At 37.7% G+C, this 22,047-nt stretch overlaps 1 protein-coding gene across 4 annotated transcripts in view; it reads right to left on the reverse strand.

The window, feature by feature from the left end:
• The window catches only part of myo3a (myosin IIIA), a 77,687-nt gene that overhangs the window by 4,018 nt on the left and 51,622 nt on the right, over positions 1-22,047 (reverse strand). For 2 of the 4 annotated variants that reach the window (XM_084102518.1, XM_084102517.1), the window contains 16 exons: positions 19,215-19,368; positions 18,299-18,387; positions 17,822-17,951; positions 15,388-15,473; positions 15,016-15,057; positions 12,109-12,180; positions 11,866-11,946; positions 11,560-11,765; positions 10,807-10,918; positions 10,567-10,729; positions 10,395-10,481; positions 8,679-8,802; positions 6,342-7,509; positions 6,053-6,197; positions 2,513-2,604; positions 2,381-2,421 (listed from right to left, as the gene is read on the reverse strand). In XM_084102518.1, coding sequence (XP_083958644.1) covers positions 2,381-2,421; positions 2,513-2,604; positions 6,053-6,197; positions 6,342-7,509; positions 8,679-8,802; positions 10,395-10,481; positions 10,567-10,729; positions 10,807-10,918; positions 11,560-11,765; positions 11,866-11,946; positions 12,109-12,180; positions 15,016-15,057; positions 15,388-15,473; positions 17,822-17,951; positions 18,299-18,387; positions 19,215-19,368 — 2,792 coding nt within the window. The remainder of the gene's footprint in view (positions 1-2,380; positions 2,422-2,512; positions 2,605-6,052; positions 6,198-6,341; positions 7,510-8,678; positions 8,803-10,394; positions 10,482-10,566; positions 10,730-10,806; positions 10,919-11,559; positions 11,766-11,865; positions 11,947-12,108; positions 12,181-15,015; positions 15,058-15,387; positions 15,474-17,821; positions 17,952-18,298; positions 18,388-19,214; positions 19,369-22,047) is intronic. The other 2 variants (XM_084102519.1, XM_084102520.1) reach the window with 2 other exon arrangements.

The following is a 22,047-nucleotide window of genomic DNA, read 5'->3' on the forward strand; positions in this document are numbered from 1 at the left end:
TGATACTTAAAATAATAAAAGCATTTAAGCATTTTTTCATTGTAATACAGTATATATGCTTTCTACCTTTATGCTGAATTTAAGTTTTACAAAAATTCATGAAGGCATCTGTGTAAGGAGAATTTGTGCGGGAAACATAAAAAAAATGCCAAAATGGCAACAAAGTATTAATATATGAAATATATTAATAAATAAATGTATTTATTAAAACACTTTTATGTTATTGACATAAACAATGGTGTTTAAGAATATTTTAAATATCAAAATTGAATGCATTATGATACTTAAAATAATAAAGTATTTAAGATTTATTGTTCTGCCTTAATGCTGAATTTATTTATGTTTTTAAATGAAGCATTACATCTATGTAAGCAGAATGTGTGGAAAATTTAATGTAAAAACGTATTAATATAACATACACATATAAAAATGATAGAAAAACATCATGAAATTACTGTCAAATGTCAAAATGTCAAAAATCTAATTATAATGGTCATAAAATTATGCTTAATTTCTTCATGAAAAATATAATTTATTTTTGTTTTCTTTGAATTTCACAGTGAAATGTGTCCTGTCCATGGTTAGATTAATTCATATGGCAGTAAAAAGCGAGTGTTCTGCTACATCTTTCTGCTCTGTCTCTCCAGTTGTGCACATTTGTCCCGTAGGACTCCCTCATTCCCTGCATGTCCTGAGCCTGCTCTTATCCCGCCAAGATCCCTTAATGTTCCCCTATCTCTCTCTGTTTTCTCTCTTTCCACTTCCTCTATTTCTCTCTGACACAACATGGGCCAGTTATCAGACAGAGCCAGAGATTCGTCCGTCCTACTGACCTTCTCACTCTTCAAGTCAACATGAAACCCTCGTGTGACGTACAGTATTTACAAGTGAAACAGGATATTCAGTGAGGAAAACATATCCTACACTATTACTGATAGATTACAATGCTGATGTATTGTTCACAACAAGACCAGGAATATGTATTATGGAAGTTGATTTCATGAATACTGTCAGCTGCCCATACTGACTTTAATTGCTATTGCTCATTTGCTAAAACTACTCGTCCTTGATGTTGTGTGTCTGTAAGTGCTGTTATAAAGTGTCTGTCTGTCAGAGCTGTTCGTCACTCGACTGGCCTGTGAAATCTCCTGTCAGCGGCGCTCGAGGAGGTCCAGATTCATGTTCACACACACAATATTTCACACATGCTGTGACACTGCAGATATGTCACGCTGGCCTCAGTCCAGACAGGGAAACGCTACAGGAACTAGCCGTAATATGCCAGCTATTAGCATCCGCATTACGTTTGCCTGTTAATATAATTAGATCAATCTGAACATTGTCTATAATTCAGCTTTTATTGATTAAGTACGTTTCCTACATTCTTTATTACTGTATGTGTGGCATGAGAACACGTATTATTGCATGAAGTATTAGTAGTTATACTGAGAATTTTTAAGAGCAATTAAAATATGAACCAATTAAGAAGTGGCCTGATGACAACACAATTATTCACCTAAATTAGATTTTAGGTGAACTGATATCAATAATGTGTGTTAGGATTTAGCTTTATATCCAGTTTTCTTATGCATTACTTTGCTTTGCATGGCTACGTTTGGAACAGTATACTATAGTAATACCTGTACTATTTCGGAAGTATTTGTGCCAGTATGCAAATGTTCTTACCCATGATGCCCCACAACATTTCTAATTTGTGCATTGCACAGAAAACTTTATTTCATAATGCATTATGTTTGACATTTTGACCTTTGTAACATGTCTATCTTGCCTCTAAATTAGTTAAATGTTATTGGATTTAACTAAATTAAAATGAAAAATGAAAGAAAAAAATGAAAAATGAACAAATTTACATTACTGTTCAAAACTTTGGGGTCAGTATTTATTTCTTTATTATTAAGACATTAAGACTTTTCTTTTAGCAATTTCGGTTTGAAATAAGTGGTTTAAAAAAAAATTGATTGATTTTTGATTTCTGAAGGATCATGTGACACTGAAGACTGAAGTGATGATGCTGAAAATTCAGCTTTGAATAGAATGCAGTTATTTTAAATTGTAATTAATATTACCGTTTTTATTGTCTTTTTGATCAAATAAATGCATCTTTGCTGAGCAAAGGTTCTTTCAAAGACTGTAAGAAGTCTTTCTGACCCCAAACTTGAACGGTAGTGTATTTCTGAGACAATAAATAGCAATACATATTTAATGTATTGAGGTCATGTGACAACAGTGTAGTGTATTGTTTCATTCCACATCATACACTGTTTCATATACTATTAAAAATGCAGCATAAGCAGCAGCATCTAGAGAGAGGGCACATTCTTGTTTAGTAGGCCTATAACACTTCTGCTTATTGATTTACCTTTGTTTTCTCGGCCTCCTTTTATCGTCCTGGACAGACCTCTGGAAAAGACCCAGCATGAGAAAGATCATTAAAGCAGAAGCCCAGATAATCCTCAGATAAAGTGAGTGCCATTGTGTGATGTAGACTCACATGAATGAGTGTGTAGTACGTGGAATCCTCTGGTGTGTTCAGGGTTTTGGGTTGTTGTGTGCGGCGAGGCGTTCGGGACTGCTTTGTGTCGGCTGTTGGTTCAAATCACATCAGAAAAATAAAAGGTGAAAATGGAACAGGAAAAACCAATCAACGATTAAAGGGTGCCAAGTGATATTTGACCTTGAAGCCTTTTGAACCTTGTCTGGATATTTTATTATGGTCCCCTGTGTGCACATTGAACAAAGAGGGAGTCCCACTGAGACAAACTGAAGAATAGGATCAGCACACAACATCCAGCTGACCTTTGACCCCTTTGTTCTTATCGAACAAACCGTGTGGCACGGTTTAGCCCCTGGGTCTCGCTATTTGTAATTATCCACCAACAATCAATCAGAAATGCCCTACCAGTTACAACATGTTCCTACAGACTGACACAGACACGGAAGCTCTGTTCCAAACCCTACTCTTTCTGTATACGGCCTACATAGGCAGCATCATAACTGAAATGGAACCTCATAGGTGACCGACTTGAAACACTCAAAATAGGCTATTTATTTCACAATCAATTGCAATAGAGTTTGATGTTAGCATGTTGCTAAGCTAACTGTGCAACAGTTTAATGAGCATAAAAATAGTAGACTTAGACTTTTGGTAACACCTTATTTTGATGGTCCCTTTTGAACATTCTGTTGACTATAAGTAACTTTACTACTAGATGTCAACTAACTCTCATTAAAGTATTAGTAGACTGTCTGCTTAAAATCTGCTAACTCTTTATTGTGATGGTCCACCAATAGACATTCTATTGACTAAAGTAACTTTGCAACTACATGTCAACTTATTCTAACCCTACAAGTCTACTAATACTCTACTGACACTCTAGTCAGTTTACATGTAGGTGCAACTGTACTTATAGTCAACAGAATGTGTCAAAGGGACCATCAAAATTAGCAGACTTTTTGTATTAATATGTTTCATTACTGAAGGAAATACATTTATGATTTTGCTACCATTTTACAACTAAATTTAACTAACAATAAGCAATATATTTTACAGCATTTATTAACCATTGATAATGCTAGTAAATAAATATGGGTTACACTTTATTTTAAGGTGTCATTGTTACAGTGTAATTATATATTTAAGTACTGTGTAATATTAATTAACTACATGTACTTACTATAGGGTTAGGGTAGAATTAGGATTTGGTTGAGGGTTAGTTGCATGTAATTATGCATAATTTACTGTTATTACTATGGCAAGTACATGTAACATATGTAACAAGGACACTGTAAAGTGTTACCTAAAATTTACTATGTTCATATTAAAACATATTTAATATGTTCTTGTTAATGTTAATTCACAGTGCATTATCACGTTATACCATGGTCTGGGTGAATACTCGATTCTGATTGGCTGCAGGGTGTCCGTTAAAAAGTGATAATGTACACCTAGGAAAGGCGTCCCGTCAATTTGCCTGATGACAGTTCTAAATGATTGCGCTGGCTCAAACTCACTGATCAACTGCTGCTGTCGGGTCGCTGTGGCCACGTTGCTTGGCAACGCCTGTATACGGGAGATATTAAATAGTGCGCTCGACTTAATAAATAAAAACCCTCACGATTTTTACTCTAAAACACATTAAAGTATTATTAATTGATTAAATATTTCTTTCTTTCGTAAGTAACCATGGTATAAGCGGGTTAATGCCCTTCGAGGTGTCCATTATCAGGTTTTAATGGACTTCGGCGGAGGCAACCGTCCTCCGCTGCGCGTCGGACGGTTCACGCCTCGTCGTCGTCCATTAAAACCTGATAATGGACACCTCGTCGGGCATTAACCCTTACATAACAGTTGCAACTTTTGATCTTAAAAATGTATTAGTAAATCTTGATTACATTAACTAAGATTAATAAATGCTGAAGAGTATAATTGTTCATTGTTATTTCATAACTAATGTATACTGTATGTTAACAAATAAAACCTTATTGTAAAGTACTACCATAATTTCTCTCATTTCTGTTGAATTTTGAATATTTTTTTTTACCTTGTTCTGTTGCAAAGAGTTCCGCGTGTACCTTCGTCATGAAGGATACATGCAATTTTCACCAAAAAGTGATAAGTATGAAGAATAATTTGGCAGGCTTACTGTTTTGAAACAGCCTTCATGTAGGGAGCACACCTATGATGCCAAAAAATGCTGTAAATGTAGGCTGGCTAGGTTTTGAAACGGAGTTATAGAGTGTTACACACTGAAATGTCTTTGAAAAAGAATACTGTTTTTATGAAATATAATCTTAGAGATCAACAACAAAAAATACAAAAATGACCTTTGATGTATTTAAATATCTGATAACTCAAGCACTGTTTATCATGTAGAAAAGTCAGGTATGATAGAGAATACTTTTTTATGAAATATGATCTTAGAGATCAACAACAAAAGATACAAAAATGACCTTTGATGTATTTGAATATCTGCTAACTCAAGCACTGTTTATCATGTAGAAAAGTCAGGTATGAAAGAAAATTAATCAACGTTCAGCAGGACCAGTGGGAACAGGCTGGAGAGTTTGTCATATTTATTGAATGCGTCTCTTGAAAGGTCATCAGCAATTCTTGATTGCTCAGAGGTATAAAGCCAATTTGCAGCTCTTATATTAATGCTTGCTATAATTGCCAGGGCAATTCGATTAGCATTTAAAAACCTTTCATGTACATGGATATGTGACTGGCATTCAAAGGGCACTTCTATGTGGAAACAATAATAATTGAACAATAATAATTGTTTCCACACAGAAAGATTCTGGTTACAAAGCAAATTAAATCTAGATTTTTGTAGAACTTCAGCTTTCACTGAAATTAAGACTGTGTGAGAGAAGAAAACCACATTCGTCATAAACAAACCATAATCACTGTTGACATAATAATCCAGATTCATTTACACATATCAGGAATAATAGAATCTGCAAGAATTATCCTTCCAAAAGCAATTACATATATCGCAACAGAAATCAAATGAAGAGTAAATCTGTGCAGGCGGGGGAATTTTCTGATGACACATCTTGTTGAGCCCAATTTGCCTGTTTTTGATATGATCAGACAGTCACCGTTTCATCAGTCATACTGATAAAATCGATAGCAAGCAAATACAGCTATTTTAATCTCCGTCAGAAGCAATTTTGGATAGTGCACTAGGAATACTGAAAACATTAGCTATATGTTTCCATCTTTGAAAAAAAACCACATTTGTTTTCTGTGCAAATAACCAAAGCCCTTGTGAAAAAGAAGTACACTTTAACATCATTTTAGAAAGAGTACCTAAGTAAAAGATGGTACACTTTAGTTTGGTGACCAATTCTCACTGTTAACTAGTTGCTTATAAGCTTGTGTATTACTAGCAATGTTTAGTCATGTTCAAGAGCATTTTTTCTTTAAAATTTTGCTTCCAAACTTTGGTCTACCAATCAGTTTGGGGGAGGGGGTTGGGGAGAGAACGGCTAAAAGTACTGAGAGTCATGATTTAAGAGAGATGATTACCTGGCGGCTGATAGCTGCCCATGTAGCCATTCATGGCTTGTCCTTTCACAAACATCCCATTTTTGCTGGGGTTGAGCTGATGGGCAAGGATGATTTCATTTAATTTCTTCTGCAGGGAAAGGTAATCTTCAGAAGCCTTGGTTACCTGAGCAGGTTACAAAGAAATATGACAGTCATCAAATTAATTTTGAGTAAAAGTAAAATTTCTGAAATACAGGTTTGGATTGACATCAGGGTGGGTAGATGAGAAGAGAATAAAAATCAAACTAAAATAAAAAAATATCAACACCTCTTTGAAGAGCGACTCCACATCCTCGTCTTGTTTTTGTGATGTAGCTTTCAGGTTCTTTCTGTCTTTGTAACCTCTAAAATTGCTCTGGATTTTAATGGCTGCCTGCTGCTCATCGTACTGGCCTTCCTCATCCTGAGTGTCCTCCTCTTCCTCTACCTCCTTCTTTTCTAGCTGAACATCTGTGATATCCAGACCTTCCTCATTCTCCTGCTCCTCCACCTCCTCTGACATTTCTTGCTCGCTTCCTGTGGCTCCTCCTCTCTCAGCTCTCAATCTCTTTCTCTCCTTGTGGCCTCTGAAATTGCTTTGTAAAACAGTTGCGGCATGTTCTTCATCTGCCCCTGATGGACTGGAATCTAGGTCTTGGTCTTGGTCTTGATCTTGGTCAAGTTCTACTGGAGGAGGTGGAAATTCCTCAGTCAGAATGTCTGGTTCTGAAGCTTCTGGATTAGCCAGATCCTCTTTAGTTTTTTTCCTTGGTATTTTGCCTTCATCCTGGAGTCTTTTGCGCTCTTTGTGGCCACGGAAGTTGCTCTGAAGGACCACAGCGGCTTTGGCCTCTTCATCGTCTCCTGAGGGTTCAACTGGAGTTTCATCTTCCTGTTCCATATCCTCTGTGAATTCCATCAGTTCTTCCGGAGGTGGTGGATCTGGAATAGGAAGCTCCTCCTCAACTAAAGGACTCTGTGTCTCCCTCTTCCCTCTAACCGGCATCTTCCCCTCCTCCTGGAGTTTTTTACGTTCTTTATGACCTCTGAAGTTGCTCTGTAGAACAGTGGCTGCCTTGGCTTCCTGTTCAGTGTCCTCATCTCCTCCATCTGCAGCCTCTTCCTCAGTCTCCTTTTCTTCCTCTATATTCTCTGGCCCTTCCGTTTGTATAGCATCCAAATCTTCTCCAGAAGTATCTTTTTCAGTGCTGGATGAGGAAACATTCAGCTCATCCCCGGTCAAGGTCTTATTCCGTTCCCGACGCTCCTTGTAATTCTTCCTTTCTTTGTAACCTCGGTAGTTGCTCTGGAGGACCACAGCAGCCTTTTCATCAGCATCATCCATTTCCATTTCACCTCCTTCCTGTGGCGGCTCCTCTGAATCTGGACCATCTGCTTCTGATGGGACATCCGTCTCTTCCTCTGTTTTCTCAGTCTTTTCCTTCTGCATGGCTTCTCTGTGTAAAATAAATCAGTTTATACAACCACAGCATTGTCAAATATTTGATTCTATGAGTCTCTAACTGGTCAATTGCAGCATTAAGGGCCAGACTTACTAATCAGTGCAAATTAGCGTGAGAGCGCAATTCCAAAAAAGCACAGATGGGAGTGGAAAGTTCTGCGCGTGATCTATCTATATTAAAGAACACAGACACAGCCCGATCATTTCCATAATAACCAATGCAATCTTCCAAGAGCAGAGCAAATTAGTGTCTGGTTTAAGACATGCTTTTCTTGGCCGTTAAATAATGGCGCAAATACCAGTAAATTGACTTGCGCAAGCCTTAGTAAATCACCTTGCATGATTCATTTAAATACTCTCCTCCCATAAATTTTGCGTCTGAAAGGGAAACTCCTACAAATGCATATGCAATAGGGTCAGCCGCATAAATAATCCTATCCACGCCTTTCCAGCGCAAATTTTTCACTGCGTGTCTATAATAAATCCTGACAGTAGTTTTTTAACGCCAAAAGAGGGTTTGCGCTGGACAAGCTGTTCGTAAATCTGGCCCTAAGAGTCTAAGATTTTAGTATATCCCAGCATCCTAGAAGGATGGCAGTCCACTGCAAGGCTAACACACAGACGGATACACATTCACACTTAAACCTATGGACAATTTAGTGTCTCAGATTCACTTATCCAGCATATCTTCATGGATTGTGAGGGAAACTGGAGCAGCCAGAGGAAACCCACAACAACATGAGAGAACATGCAAACTGGCTCAGGCCGGACTGGCGATGTTAATGACTCTCCACTGTATGTCAACATACCGGTGTTACTGGTGTCTCTCATATCACTTCCCTTCTCTCATTTCATACCAACACAAGTTGGAATAGCTACTGTAATCAACCTCATCTTGCTAATGTAGTAAGGTCATTTTAATAATTAATTTTAATGGCCACCATATACCTTTTGTTAGATAACTTGAGTCCCCAGTTAAAGCAAGAATATAAATACATAGCTTTGAAGCACAATGAAGCAGTAAGAAAAAGACCTGGATAATAGAGAACTTAAAATGACCTTTGATGGACCGATGGACTGAATATTATGGATTTTGTTTGTTAGCAGATTCTTAAAGCAAATCTCCAAGAGAATAAAATCAGATGGAATAAGAATAGGTCTTACTTTTTCTTCTTAAAGCTCTTTCTCTCTTTGTGTCCCCTGTAATGGGCCTGGATCTTTGCAGCAGCTTTGTTCTTCTCCTCTAGTATCTCCTTGTATTTCTGCCTTGCCAGATATCCTCTGCACACTGCACAAAGAAGGTGTGATTTAGTCATTATATATGACTTCTAAACCCATTTAAAGTGCCCCTATTATGGATTCATACAGTGTGTAATGTAGCTGTATGTGAATGTAAACAGTCTGCAAAGTTGTAAAGCTGAAAGTGCATCACAATTAAAGTTAGTTTATCTCAAAAGAAATAGTCGACTCTGAACCGCCCAAACGAGTTCTTTGGAGTTTGAATCTATTTTCGCAAAGTTCATACGTCACAACGTATTACATTTGCATAATGCCCACCTACGTTCTGCGTGGACAGGACATCTTGCTGTAGCTCGTTCGTGTGGATATCATGTCGTCAAGACGCTGTGCTCTCTTACTGTGAAAGTAAATTTGGTTTATTTTCACTTCCAAAGGATGAGGCTGTGAAGAATCTGTGGTTAAAATGAATCTTTACCACGATACCACAGAAGTATAATCCCAAACTTTTGCTGTGTTCCCTTCATTTTACTGACGACTGCTTCTATAATCTTGGAGTTCAATGAGGGATTCACTTGTTCTAGAAAGATGGATCAGTACCCAGTTTATTTGGACTAACTTGCTCCTCAGAATCACAACCTGTAAGTATGACTAATTATTGATGTAAATATTTTTGACCAGTGTTCAAAATACTTAGTTTTGTGTTTTATATGATGTAGGTCTCCTGCTAACTGGCTCACTCACATTATTACTGTCTTACTGAAATACTTCTGCCAATCATCTGTGGGCCCAGTGTTACCTAAAACTGTGTCTATGCAGATCGTCTGTCATTCTTACTACTTTGAGTAAAGATAAAGGATGGAGCAAAATTTGTTTTACCAACGTTTATGTGACATCAGTCATTAATGCTAGAACTCGTGTTTGATACAGTTCCATCATGTGCACCGCAATAAATTAGAAATATACTCATCGGTTTGTTAATGGACATACATTTGTTAATGCTGATGGTGAGGAATTACAGTTGCAACATCTCATAATGTACCTCAAACTGAGTAGCGTATCACTGAGAAACGTCCTGCTTGAGTCGTCCTTGCGATGGAGCTTCGGGTTGAATAAATAGTTCTTCCAATGTTTCATCTTCGGACTCGTGCTCAGATTGATATGGTAAAATCAAAGTCATTGTTCGTTACTGTCTTTAGTTTACGGCGTACAATCGCTGAGCTGTAGGAAGCCTCCGGATGGAGATGAAGTTCAGCTATGGTAATGGTGTTTCACAGACCATGGTCAATCACAGACATATATGTTGAGTGCCTGAACACAATGGCCAATCAATGGGTGTTTATGTTTTCGACGCACTGTACGCGGTAGACCGATCACAACAGACTGAGCTGTCCGGCCAATCAGAGCAGCTCACGGAAAGGAGAGATTTAGAGAGATTCATTCATCCATGGAGTCGTTTGAGAATCATTGAAAAATGTGGTGATGTGCAATGTTTATTATGAGAAAATGAAACAGTTTTTTGACATTTGATGCATGTAAACCTGTTCTAGGAGACCTCCAAAACAAAATTAGGAGACTTTAAAATAGCATAATAGGGGCACTTTAATAGTCTCTTCAATACTTGTATGATTTCTTTTGTCTTACAAGCTTGAAATTGGGTTAAAACAACTTCAGACTTTGCTTTGCTTTTCTCATCAGCCACTGTTTTTCGAACTTTGTGTCCTCTGTATGCTAGAAAAAAATAAGATTTTAGAGGTGGTTCAACAGATTATTGGACTTTTTGCATTTTAACATCCAGTCAACAACATGAGCTCACCTGATTGTAACACCACGGCACTTTGTTCTCTCTTTTCCAGCAACAAACGATATCGTCTGAATGCCAGCCAGCCCCGCACACATGCCTGGACTAGAACAATCCGGTCCGTGGTTTGTCTCACCATCAGATTCAGCTGCTCCGCGTGATAGTACTTAAGAAAGACCTGAACAAATAATTATCATACTTTGAACTTTGTTGAACATCAACAGCAGAAGTTATTAATGCTTTTCTTAAACAAACCTTTGTTTTGCCCAGAACCCAGTTCTCTAGTTTGGCCTTCTCCAAAATAACCGCACATGTCTCTGGATTCATTGCTGGCTCTTCATTGGCTCTAAATGCTAATATAGAGTACCTGAAAAATCCCAATGGTTAGTAAAATGTTGAACATAACAACACCCAATTGTTCTACACCCAGGAGGAAATCTCTTTTTCACCGGCAATGTGCTAGTGCTGGTACAGGAACTGGTGGTTTCCTTGTCTTTGAAGTTTATTTGCCATACATTTTATCAATTTTTGATTGCTGAATCAAAGCCAGTTTGTGATGGCATAATGGATTCTTAATTAAATTACTTTGGATGTTAAAATAAGTTTTTAAAACTAAGATCAAAGTTCATGATGGGGGTCCATGATTGTTTGTGGGCAGGTTGCTTACACTCTTAAAAATAAAGATTCTAAAAGGAGGTTTTCGCAGTGATGCCATAGAGGAACCATTTTGTGGAACAGTAAACAGTTCTTAAAAGAACCATTTTTTTCTTAGTGTGAAAAAGAACATTTTAATAATCTAAAAAAAAACTTTTATGCAATGGAAAGGTTCCATGGATGTTAAAGGTTCTTCATGGAACCATCAATGCCAATTAAAGAACCTTTATTTATAAGAACACAGCCTGGTTATGAGGTCCTTTGGCAGGGTATTGGCTCCAGCACCAACACAGACACCATTTAGGTGGAAAAGGGGTTTATGCAAAATTGATATGATCGTATCATCTTTCTGACCTCTCAATGAAGTTGTTGAAGAGAATGCGGTGAGAGTAACCCTGTCTGCGGATCTTGGCCGTCTCTAGAATTCCAGTGTAGCGTAGTTGGATCAGAACCTTCTCCTTGTCATACTTGTTGGCTTGACGATCATTATTGGGTTTTATGCAACGGACAAAGTGAGGCTGGCCTGCCACCATCTTTGATAACAGGTCCATTAGAGAATACTGCAAAGTACAGTAAAAAAAAAAAAAAAAGCAAGACTGTGGACATGAGTGGGTCCATTTAATTGGTTCTTATCATTATTAGGTCTTCAAAAAGTCTTACTCTGAAGTAAGAGGCAACAGTTTGAGTCTTCATGTTGGTGGTCTCTCTGGGGTGATGTGTGCTTTCCCCTGTGCTTTCTGCCTGTACAAACACAAAATATTCAGCATGCTGATCATGGAAATCTACAAAAGGGATAATGGGTCTCTTTATAAACATAAAAAGGGTCTTTTTATAAGCATAAATCTGTGTTTATAATAAATTTATGCATGTTGCCTCTTGAAGACAAGTCATACAACAAATCACCATTTGCACAGTGGCAACGGGCAAGGCAAGGATTGATTTGTCATGGTTGGGAGTTAATTTCCGAGAAGAAGACTGAAAAAGAAATGCATAAAGATTGTGATAAGACAATCTGATTTGAATCCAGGAACATATATAAAACTGTTCGTTAAAAATAGTAAAAAGAATAATATACATAACATTAACTACATGATTCATTTGCAAAGCAATCTAACAAGCATTAATTTAGGTGGAACTTATGGCAATCATCAAAATCGACCAAATTTTCAAATGACGGCCATGAATTTTTCACCAGGCTATATTATCAAGGTGTTTTCGATATTGAACACAAAGCAAAATCACACACTAACACAGGTGCTTTTATTTTACGTGGGCTGAAATGGATGGAATCTTTCATGTGAAATTTTCTAAAGACAGCATGCTGAAATATGCAAATGAATGGTAATGTATGCAGGTCTTCATCAAAGACATCATTTCAATATGTTTAAAACCCTCATTCATTTCAGAGTACAACCTGAATGAGAGCTCTAAGTAGCTTGAATGTTCTCTTAATAATTCTCTTAGGAATAATGAACAACTTAATGCTAAAAAATACAACTTGGAACACAAGTAGATGTTTTTAACAAAAACACAACTGCACAGAAACAATTCACAATTCTCCTTATTCCACAGGGACACTCAATTCTAATGAGAATTATATGAACTAATCTACAAATGCATTAGCTATTAGGGAGCTGGTAGGGCAATGTGACATGAGAAAATACTCTTTCATTCTCACAGACATGGGTCATTTTCAAGAAATGGTGTCTCCATAACTACTGTCGCAATTGAGACTTTTGGTGCATTATTTGATGGAGCTGACTGTTAGTATATAACAGAGTTTCCGCTAGAAAAAAATGGTATTTTGATGATATGCCGGTCAAATATCGCCTCTTAATTAGTCAAGTTGAGGAAAACTGGAGGCAGGCTATGTAACTTAAAAAATGACATAATCAGGCCGAATGCAACATGTTCATTATCCTTACTTTCAAATAGACGAAAAAAAAAATATTCTACTATGGTTCGTTTCTTCATTCGGATCTATTTGCGATCCATTCCATTCTAAACAAACAACGCAGTTTATATGCTTCGTCTTTGTTTCATTATTCATTAAGATAATAATGCGTTGATTATTAAATGCGCGCATAATTATCAGTGAACTTGATAAATGTTGCAGATATGTTTTGCTATGCATGCACAAACAAATGCCTTTCAACTTATGTGTGCAAAATTCAGAATAAAATGAATGTGCAGCAATTTGTACAAATAGAGAGTCTAGGTCTACTATACGTGTTGTAGCCATTAAATAAGCTCATTTAGTTTAATATTTGTTAAAATATTATAATGTTATTTTTTAATTTGTTGATTATGAAAAGTGAACCGCACGAGTAAGGATGCGCAATATCGAGAGACATGGAGCGGGTCAGACATGATTTTGACCACTTAATTAAGTTCTGTTTTGTAGAAAGACTTTTTTGAAGTGAATTTCGTTTTGTATAAATTGTATCTTAATTTTAATATTTTTTTTATCTACCAATTGCCTGGATTTAATAAATATAACAGACGATAGGCCTAAGCAGGCGCCCGCGCGGTCACTTGCATTGCTCGTGAACAGGAGCGCATCTCATCCTAATTTAACGAAACTCAGCGTAGGCCTCACAGACATGAAATATATCTTAAGAAAGCTTGAAATGTCTTTTTAACAATTTAAAACGAAAAGAAATAGGCTACTCTCTGATTATGTAATCCATGATGTGCATTTCTCTCTATAGGCGCGTTCACTACGGAGATGGCGATCGTCAACTTCATCTTTACAGCTGTTGTTGCTGTTAATAAACTAAAAATAATAGGCCTATAATTTTATTAAACAATAAATTAAATGAAATTGTAATTGTATTAAAAAAGCAACAAAATCCTGTTTAAGTTTTTTTTTTAACCTATGCTATTATTAGGCTACGCATTAAATTCAGGTAGGCTACTGAGTCGCTGTCCTCAGTGTCCAGAAAAGCGCTGAAACGGAGATGAAGGGGAACCCGTTTTTATTTATTTATTATTTTTTGGCTTATTTTAACTGCCCCATCCAGTTTTCTGGAGGCCCACCTATCAAAATCCTGGCGCCGCTAGTGCTTCGCAGCGGTCTGATATCAAGAAATAACAGACCACATTCCACATTGGAATTCAACCAAGCCATGTAATAATGTTTAATAACTTTCAAACGGTAGAGCCTGTTCCTTTATAACATAGCCAAAGGTCAGTGTATTTTTGCTTTATACATTTTAGGCTTATTCTCAAATTCAGATTGTGTTAGGGGGGCGGGATTATTAGGCAATTTTAATCGGACAATTTGACCGGAGAGATTTAATTTTGTCGGACATTTCATTTTTTTTCTGGCCAATGTCCGGCAATTACCGGACAACGGAAACCCTGGTATATAATACAAAAGAACTTTTAAAATTAAACAGAATTTTACTTGTTAAATGTTCGATTCTCAAAAAAGAATCATGACTCTAGAATCATGCACTCATGTGCATGACTCTATTCATCACTATTAGTATTTTGACATTTCCCCTTTCCATTTCTTTTTAAAAATCATGTTTTATTGGACCCCATGATGAGTTTCTCTTTAAATTTGTATCAGTATTTCATTGTTCACATTTACATTGGCCCCATCAAGCTCAGCATTTCAATATCTTTATTCAAAAACTGGTACTTTTTCAAATGAAACAATAAAAAAGCACCATTTCCTGAGAAAGACCCACATGTACACAAACAGACACCCGAAACAGTGAGCACAGTGTCGGCTTTGCAAAAGGAGCATATCCTTTAAGAACACTTCTCTACTGTACAGCACAAACACTACAGGATCATTACCTCACCGACTGAGACAGAACTGAACAACATAAGACCCTCCAACTTTAGACAGAGGACATTATAGAAAGGAGGAGTGGAAATGTCATTGATGGAAAAGTAGAAGAGATGGAGAGACAAAATAGAGTGGGAAAGAAAATTAGTAAAGTGAAAGCACCGGAGCTCCTTTCAGATAAAAAAAGCACAACCATGACCATATTACATATGAATGTCCAAATTTACATATCAATACCTATTCAGGTTTCAGCAACTTATTGTTGCTCATTTCACTTCCATAAAACTAGCCAATCAAAACAGAACTCATTTGCATATGGAAGTCTTAAAGGCACAGTGGCAATAAGAGAACAGAGAGGAAAAGAGGGCAAAACAAGGTACCTTGGCAAAGTTAATGGTGCGCTGTGATTGTTGCGTTCCCATACGAGCAGAGCTCGCCGCCTTGCCTTTAGTGTGAGCCAGGTTACCTGCACAAAGAGAAAGGTCAGGGGAAATATCTCCTCTCACTGTGATAACCACACACATTAGAAATCTGCTGTTGATCCTTTATTAGATAAGTCACATGTTGTTCAAATATAATCTACCATTTATTTCAAGGTTAACCATTTCAAGGGCCCGGAGATATACGGTCTTTAGAGGTCAGTGCTGTGACAGATAAATAAGCTTCACAATGGTCAAGTAGCTAACAAAAGACTTATGAATGAAGTCTAGTTTCAAAATCCCAGCAGACTTCCTGGAAACAAACCCCAGTGAATCTCATTGGATGTAATCGACTGTGTCAGTCAGACGACCTTCATTCATCACGTTAGACCACATGGGAGTGAGCACATTTTCTTTTCTAGAGAGAGATAGCTTCATTGGCCTACATTCATTCAGACCAATGGATCAACATCCCTGCTTAATGTTTCAGACAGGATGGTGTTTGCACTGTCATTTCCAGTCTGTGTGATTGTGGTGTGACCTATAATGCAGTATATCTAATAGAACGTGACTATACTGACCATTTGGCTACTCATGCAAGCTATGCTAAATCAGGCTAGTATTGTTTTATCTAGTGGATCACATAAAGGAGCACCAGTTAGAAGAATATTTTGGTTTAAATACAATTTAAGGTCCTGGTTTCACAGACAGTGCTTAGATTAATCCAAGATTAGGCCTTAGTTAAATTAGGACATTTAAGTAGCTTTTATAAACGTACATTAGAAAATTTTTGAGACAAATCAATGGCACTGTCATAGTTGAAGACTTTGGTTAGTAATCTGGGATTGTTTAAGCCTTGTCTGTGAAACCGGGCAAAGATCTATTAACAGAATCTGTCATGTTGTTAGCAACCATGTCACTCGTCCATCAGTTTAAAGGACAAATGTGCTGATTATGAAAGACTTCGGAGCATGTTGACTGGAGGGTTTACATTGTAAATATGTACACCTTGATTTTTTTAATTAAAGTATTAACTTAAAGTCTTTCCTACCATAAAAAAGCGTTGTTCAAGCTGTAAAATTTCACTACTTTTATTTGTGGATGAACTTAAGATTTTGTGGCATTTCCTCCATGCAAATGGTTCTTGATAGTTTATTGGAAATTCTGTTTTATTTCTCCTGGATTCTGTGTTTTATGATTCAATATAAATTTATAATAAAAACTGGAGTCTAATGTAATTAATTATTTAAATATCTAATATTTTAAAATGTTATCAAATGAAAATATAACAAAAAAAATGTCAACAAAACATTGCATTTTTGTAAAATAAGGTGCTACACAAAAACTGTAAACTGTATAAATAAATAATGGGCTAAAATATATTGATTGTATAAGATATTCATTAAAATAATAATAATAATAATAATCTGTTTATAATATAATATAATTAATATAATAAATACTGCTACTTTTGAGACATACATTTTAAAATAGATAATAGTAATAGATAATAGATAATATATATTTTTGTTTGAATGATTCAATCAATATCAATATCTTCGAGTTAAAGTTTTATTTTGGTTTCAGTATTTGTATTTTACTATGTATTGCTGATAGCTTTTATCAAATTTGCTGTGAAATACTAAAGATGTGAAGATGAAGTTGAAGATGACGTTCATGTGGAGTGTCTCATATAACAGTAGATGCCAAAAACACCATAAAATTGAGTAGGTGTAGGTTTCATGTGAATAGAGCCTCAGTCCTTGTTTCTTGCTTTGCCAATAAAAAGCAATCACAGTGCAGGACTCAAAAGTCATGGAAACTGGTGGATGTACTCAAAGCAACAAAATGTCCCCATTTCCTTTGTTCTCTGGCAGCACAATGGAAAAGCGAGTCCTTGAACCAGGCAATTACGCAATGATAGGACTGACTGACACATTAATAGAGGTCACTGTTTAGAAAATCTATCTCACAGAGACAGGGCGAATTAAAAATACACACACACACACACACACACATTTTGTGTTTTGATGTTTTATGGGGACTTTCCACAGACAATGATTTTATACTGTACAAACTGTATATTCTATCCCCTTACACTAACCCCACCTCTAAACCTACCCATCACAGAAAACTTTCTGCATTTTTACATTTTCAAAAAACATCACTTAATATGATTTATAAGCTGTTTCCTCATGGGGACAAACATTTTTTTGTATATTGATGCACGCATACACGCGCACACACACGCGCACACACACACACACACACACACACACACACACACACACACACACACACACACACACACACACACACACACACACACACACACACACACACACACACACACACACACACACACACACACACACAGTAAAATATCAAAGCAAACCTGTTTTAGTGAGCGGGTGAGTAACCAGTTTACGGATCAGTTCATTTTCTGACGACCTCAGCAGAAGAACAATATCAGCAGGAAGAGCATCTCTGTTCTTAGCCAGGAAGCCGCTGGCATTATAGATCACCTAATCACATGAGAAACAAGATGTATTTACATCCAACAGGCTATTATCTTCACTTAAAGAGATGAAAATGAGAATTCTCTTATCATTCACACACCCACACATACATAAAAGAAGATATTTTAAGAAACGTACAAAAGTCGTCAAAGGTTTTGTTTCCAAAATTCTTTAAAATGTTTCTTCTTTTATGTTACACAGAAGAAAGAAAGTCATACAGTTTTGCAATGGCATGAGTAAATGATGACAGAATTTTCATTTTTGGGTCAACTATACCTTAATATCTGTTTCTGTTTTTTAGTATGTCTAAAACAAGCTTAAATAAATATTGATAAAATATAAAATATTTCTACCTTGCCAGCGTAGTGATGGATTCCAAAGCCCAGATCAACTCTCTTTGGTCTCCAGAAGTTTTTAGATTTTAAGTTGTCCTCAAATTTCTCTGATTAAACAAAAGATGTGTTCATTACAATTAATTCATTCACTCATCCATCCATTCACTCATTTATTTGTTCAATAGCTCATTCATTTATTTATTCGGTCCCACTTTATATTAAGTGGCTTTAACTATTTATTCATTTAACTGTTCATTGATCCACTCATTCACATCAGTTCATTCATTCACTCACTCACTCATTCATACATTTGCTCATTCACCGACCTGAACCATACACTCATTCATTAATTCATTGATCCATCCATTTCATGACATACGCGTGAATGAATTCATCCATCAGTTTCATTCAGTACAAAGGAAAGCTAGCTCATGGAAAACCAGCTAGGCATCTAGTCTTGGGATACTGAATTATTAATCTGTCAGTTAAAGACTCCATTGAGAGAGTCCTCAGGACGAAGATGAGAACTTAGCATGCAAGTAAATGTTTGATGACTGTCTCTCCCTTGTTCTTGTGGGTCTGACCATATGTCTGAGTGTGTGTGTGTGTGAGAGAGAGAGAGAGAGAGTGAGCAAGAGTCTAAGTGTCGTAACCCACCAGGTGAACACAGCTAAAGATTAAGGGCCCTATCATACACTCGGTGCAATGCGGCGCCAGAATGGGAGAAGAGACTCTGATTGGTTTATTGCACGTTACGCCCCAAAACACACCCATTACTCATTAAGAGAATAGGGACAACCATTTTAGACCATGCGCCGAGCACGCCGACCATTTAAACTAGCGTTAAACTAGCAAAAGTGGATTCGTGGCCATGTGTTTAGAGTGTTGAATTAGGGCCCATGAGCTCTATGATGTTTTAGGGAGGGGAACTTGCCGACGAGGGTCTGGTCGGTTGCCTGAGGAAAGCGACTCTCCTCGTCCAGCAGCGATAACATTCCCATGGGCTTCTGAAGGAACAGGTCCAGCAGTGGCCGGTTGTCTTCATATTCGATCACTCGAGCATCCACATCTTCATTCAGATACTCGTCCTGCAGAGAAACCACATGTTTTGATGAACTTTGTGAGGTTACTGGAATCAGATCTCTGAACCATCTGCACAGATTCGTTTGAGAAATTTAGAAGGAGATACAAGAAGCTGTTTTGTTGAACTTTCTATCCATCAAAGAATCCTGAAAAAACGGTTATTTATCACGGTTACCATATCACGGAAGCAGAACAACTGTTTTCAACATTGATAATAATAATAATACGTTTCTTGAGCAGCAAATCAGCATATTAGAATGATTTCTGAAGGATCATGTGACACTGAAGACTGGCGTAATAATGCTGAAAATCCAGTTTCGCCATCACAGAAAAAAATTGCATTTATATAATGAAATAGAAAACAGTTATTTTAAACTGTAAAAATATTTTTACAATATTACAGTTTTTAGTTCATTTTTGATCAAAACAATTTTTGTTCTTCTTTCAAAAACATTGAAAAACCTTACCAACCCAAACTTCTGAATGGTAGTGCAGCTGTAAAACTATCAGTATTTATTTCTTTTGGATAGAAAAAAAGTAACCTCAAAGTCTACACACAATTTTATGAATATTTCTTCATCCGGTCTAGGCCAAAGCTGCAAAACAGCATTAAAAACAATTAGTATGATGGGTCACTTTGCATGTCACTTAGGTGGTCTCTTTCTGTCTAAGTGTGGGTTTTTGGCCAGAATAAGTTGTGAGTGGACAATACTTCATGCTGATAGTCAAAATTCTGGTCGTGCGTGACTAATTCTACACAAAATGTCAAAAGAAAACTCTTTATTATCAGACAATGCATTTATATTTTGAAATGTCTTGTTTGATTACACTATGTCTCTGAATGTGATGTTTTCTGTGACCTTTACGCTTGATGCATGCTGTTGTTTTGGCCCTGAATTTCTCCTTGGGGAAAGAATTTCTGTTCATCTATCCTCAAATATTTGTAAGCTCTCAACAACACTGTTGAACTCTGCTGGCTAACGCCTGTCACTACTCGATCCGTACCGGAAACACGATCTGTACCGTGCTTGTCGAACACGCGTCTCCTTCCTGTCTGAAGTATGTCGAAAGCATTTACGGCAGTTGTTGTTCGACACTACACGATCCATATCATAAATAGTTAAATACAGTAATACAGTTTTTTTTGGTCAAATATATCAAGGTTAATACGTGGCATACATTAAATTGATTCAATTAAATTAATGGAGAAATTAAATAAAATTACACTAATAGTTTACATTTGCTAGATCCCATATGGGAAATACAGATGTGCATTAAGTGTGTTTGTTTACGTTTAATATTTCATTTTGTAAAGGTTTGTTCTACTTATTTCAGCATACTTTAACAAATGTCTGCACTTAAGAAAACACACAGGAACACACAGGATAACATTATTTATTTATTCAGAAATGAATTCATCCATCCCTCCCTCCCTCCCTCCCTCCATCTCTCCCTCCCTCCCTCCCTCCCTCCATCTCTCCCTCCCTCCCTCCCTCCCTCCATCCCTCCATCTCTCCCTCCCTCCCTCCATCTCTCCCTCCCTCCATCTCTCCCTCCCTCCCTCCCTCCCTCCATCCCTCCCTCCATCCCTCCCTCCATCTCTCCCTCCCTCCATCTCTCCATCCCTCCCTCCCTCCATCTCTCCCTCCCTCCCTCCCTCCATCTCTCCCTCCCTCCCTCCATCCCTCCCTCCATCCCTCCCTCCCTCCATCCCTCCCTCCCTCCATCCCTCCCTCCATCTCTCCCTCCCTCCCTCCATCTCTCCCTCCCTCCCTCCATCCCTCCATCTCTCCCTCCCTCCATCTCTCCCTCCCTCCCTCCATCCATCCCTCCATCCCTCCCTCCCTCCCTCCATCCATCCCTCCCTCCCTCCCTCCCTCCATCTCTCCCTCCCTCCCTCCATCTCTCCCTCCCTCCCTCCATCTCTCCCTCCCTCCATCCATCCCTCCATCCATCCCTCCATCCATCCATCCATCCCTCCCTCCATCCATCCATCCCTCCCTCCCTCCCTCCCTCCATCTCTCCCTCCCTCCATCTCTCCCTCCCTCCCTCCATCCATCCCTCCATCCCTCCCTCCCTCCCTCCATCCATCCCTCCCTCCCTCCCTCCCTCCATCTCTCCCTCCCTCCCTCCATCTCTCCCTCCCTCCATCCATCCCTCCATCCATCCATCCATCCATCCATCCATCCATCCATCCCTCCCTCCCTCCCTCCCTCCCTCCCTCCCTCCCTCCATCCCTCCATCCATCCATCCATCCATCCCTCCATCCATCCCTCCCTCTGGCATTCCAAAGAAAACACAAAATACATAATATGTAATTAAATGATCATTTCTGTACGCTGAACATAAAATGATCAGTTCTCTTCTTTTCCTCTGACAGGACAACTAGCCGCATTTACTGCCTACTGTATGAAATGTAGAAGATGGCCGATGTAGAAGAGTCTGTCGTCTGTTTTAAAAGGAAAAAAGAAAACGTCTGAAAGAGTTGAAGTTCAAAGTAAATAGAAAAAGATCATATTACTATCTGATATCTGACAGATTAAACTACATTAAAGTATATTAATACCCAGATATGGGAGCTGAACAAGTACAGTTAACATAACTTTATATTTTAAACAGATTTGTGAATTTAGCACATGAGGTTCTACCAGTTAGTAGTTAGCATGAGTTAGGCAGTTCTCTTC

Source organism: Abramis brama (genome assembly GCF_963993115.1).
Source record: "Abramis brama genome assembly, chromosome: 24".
Taxonomy (NCBI): Eukaryota; Metazoa; Chordata; class Actinopteri; order Cypriniformes; family Leuciscidae; genus Abramis; species Abramis brama.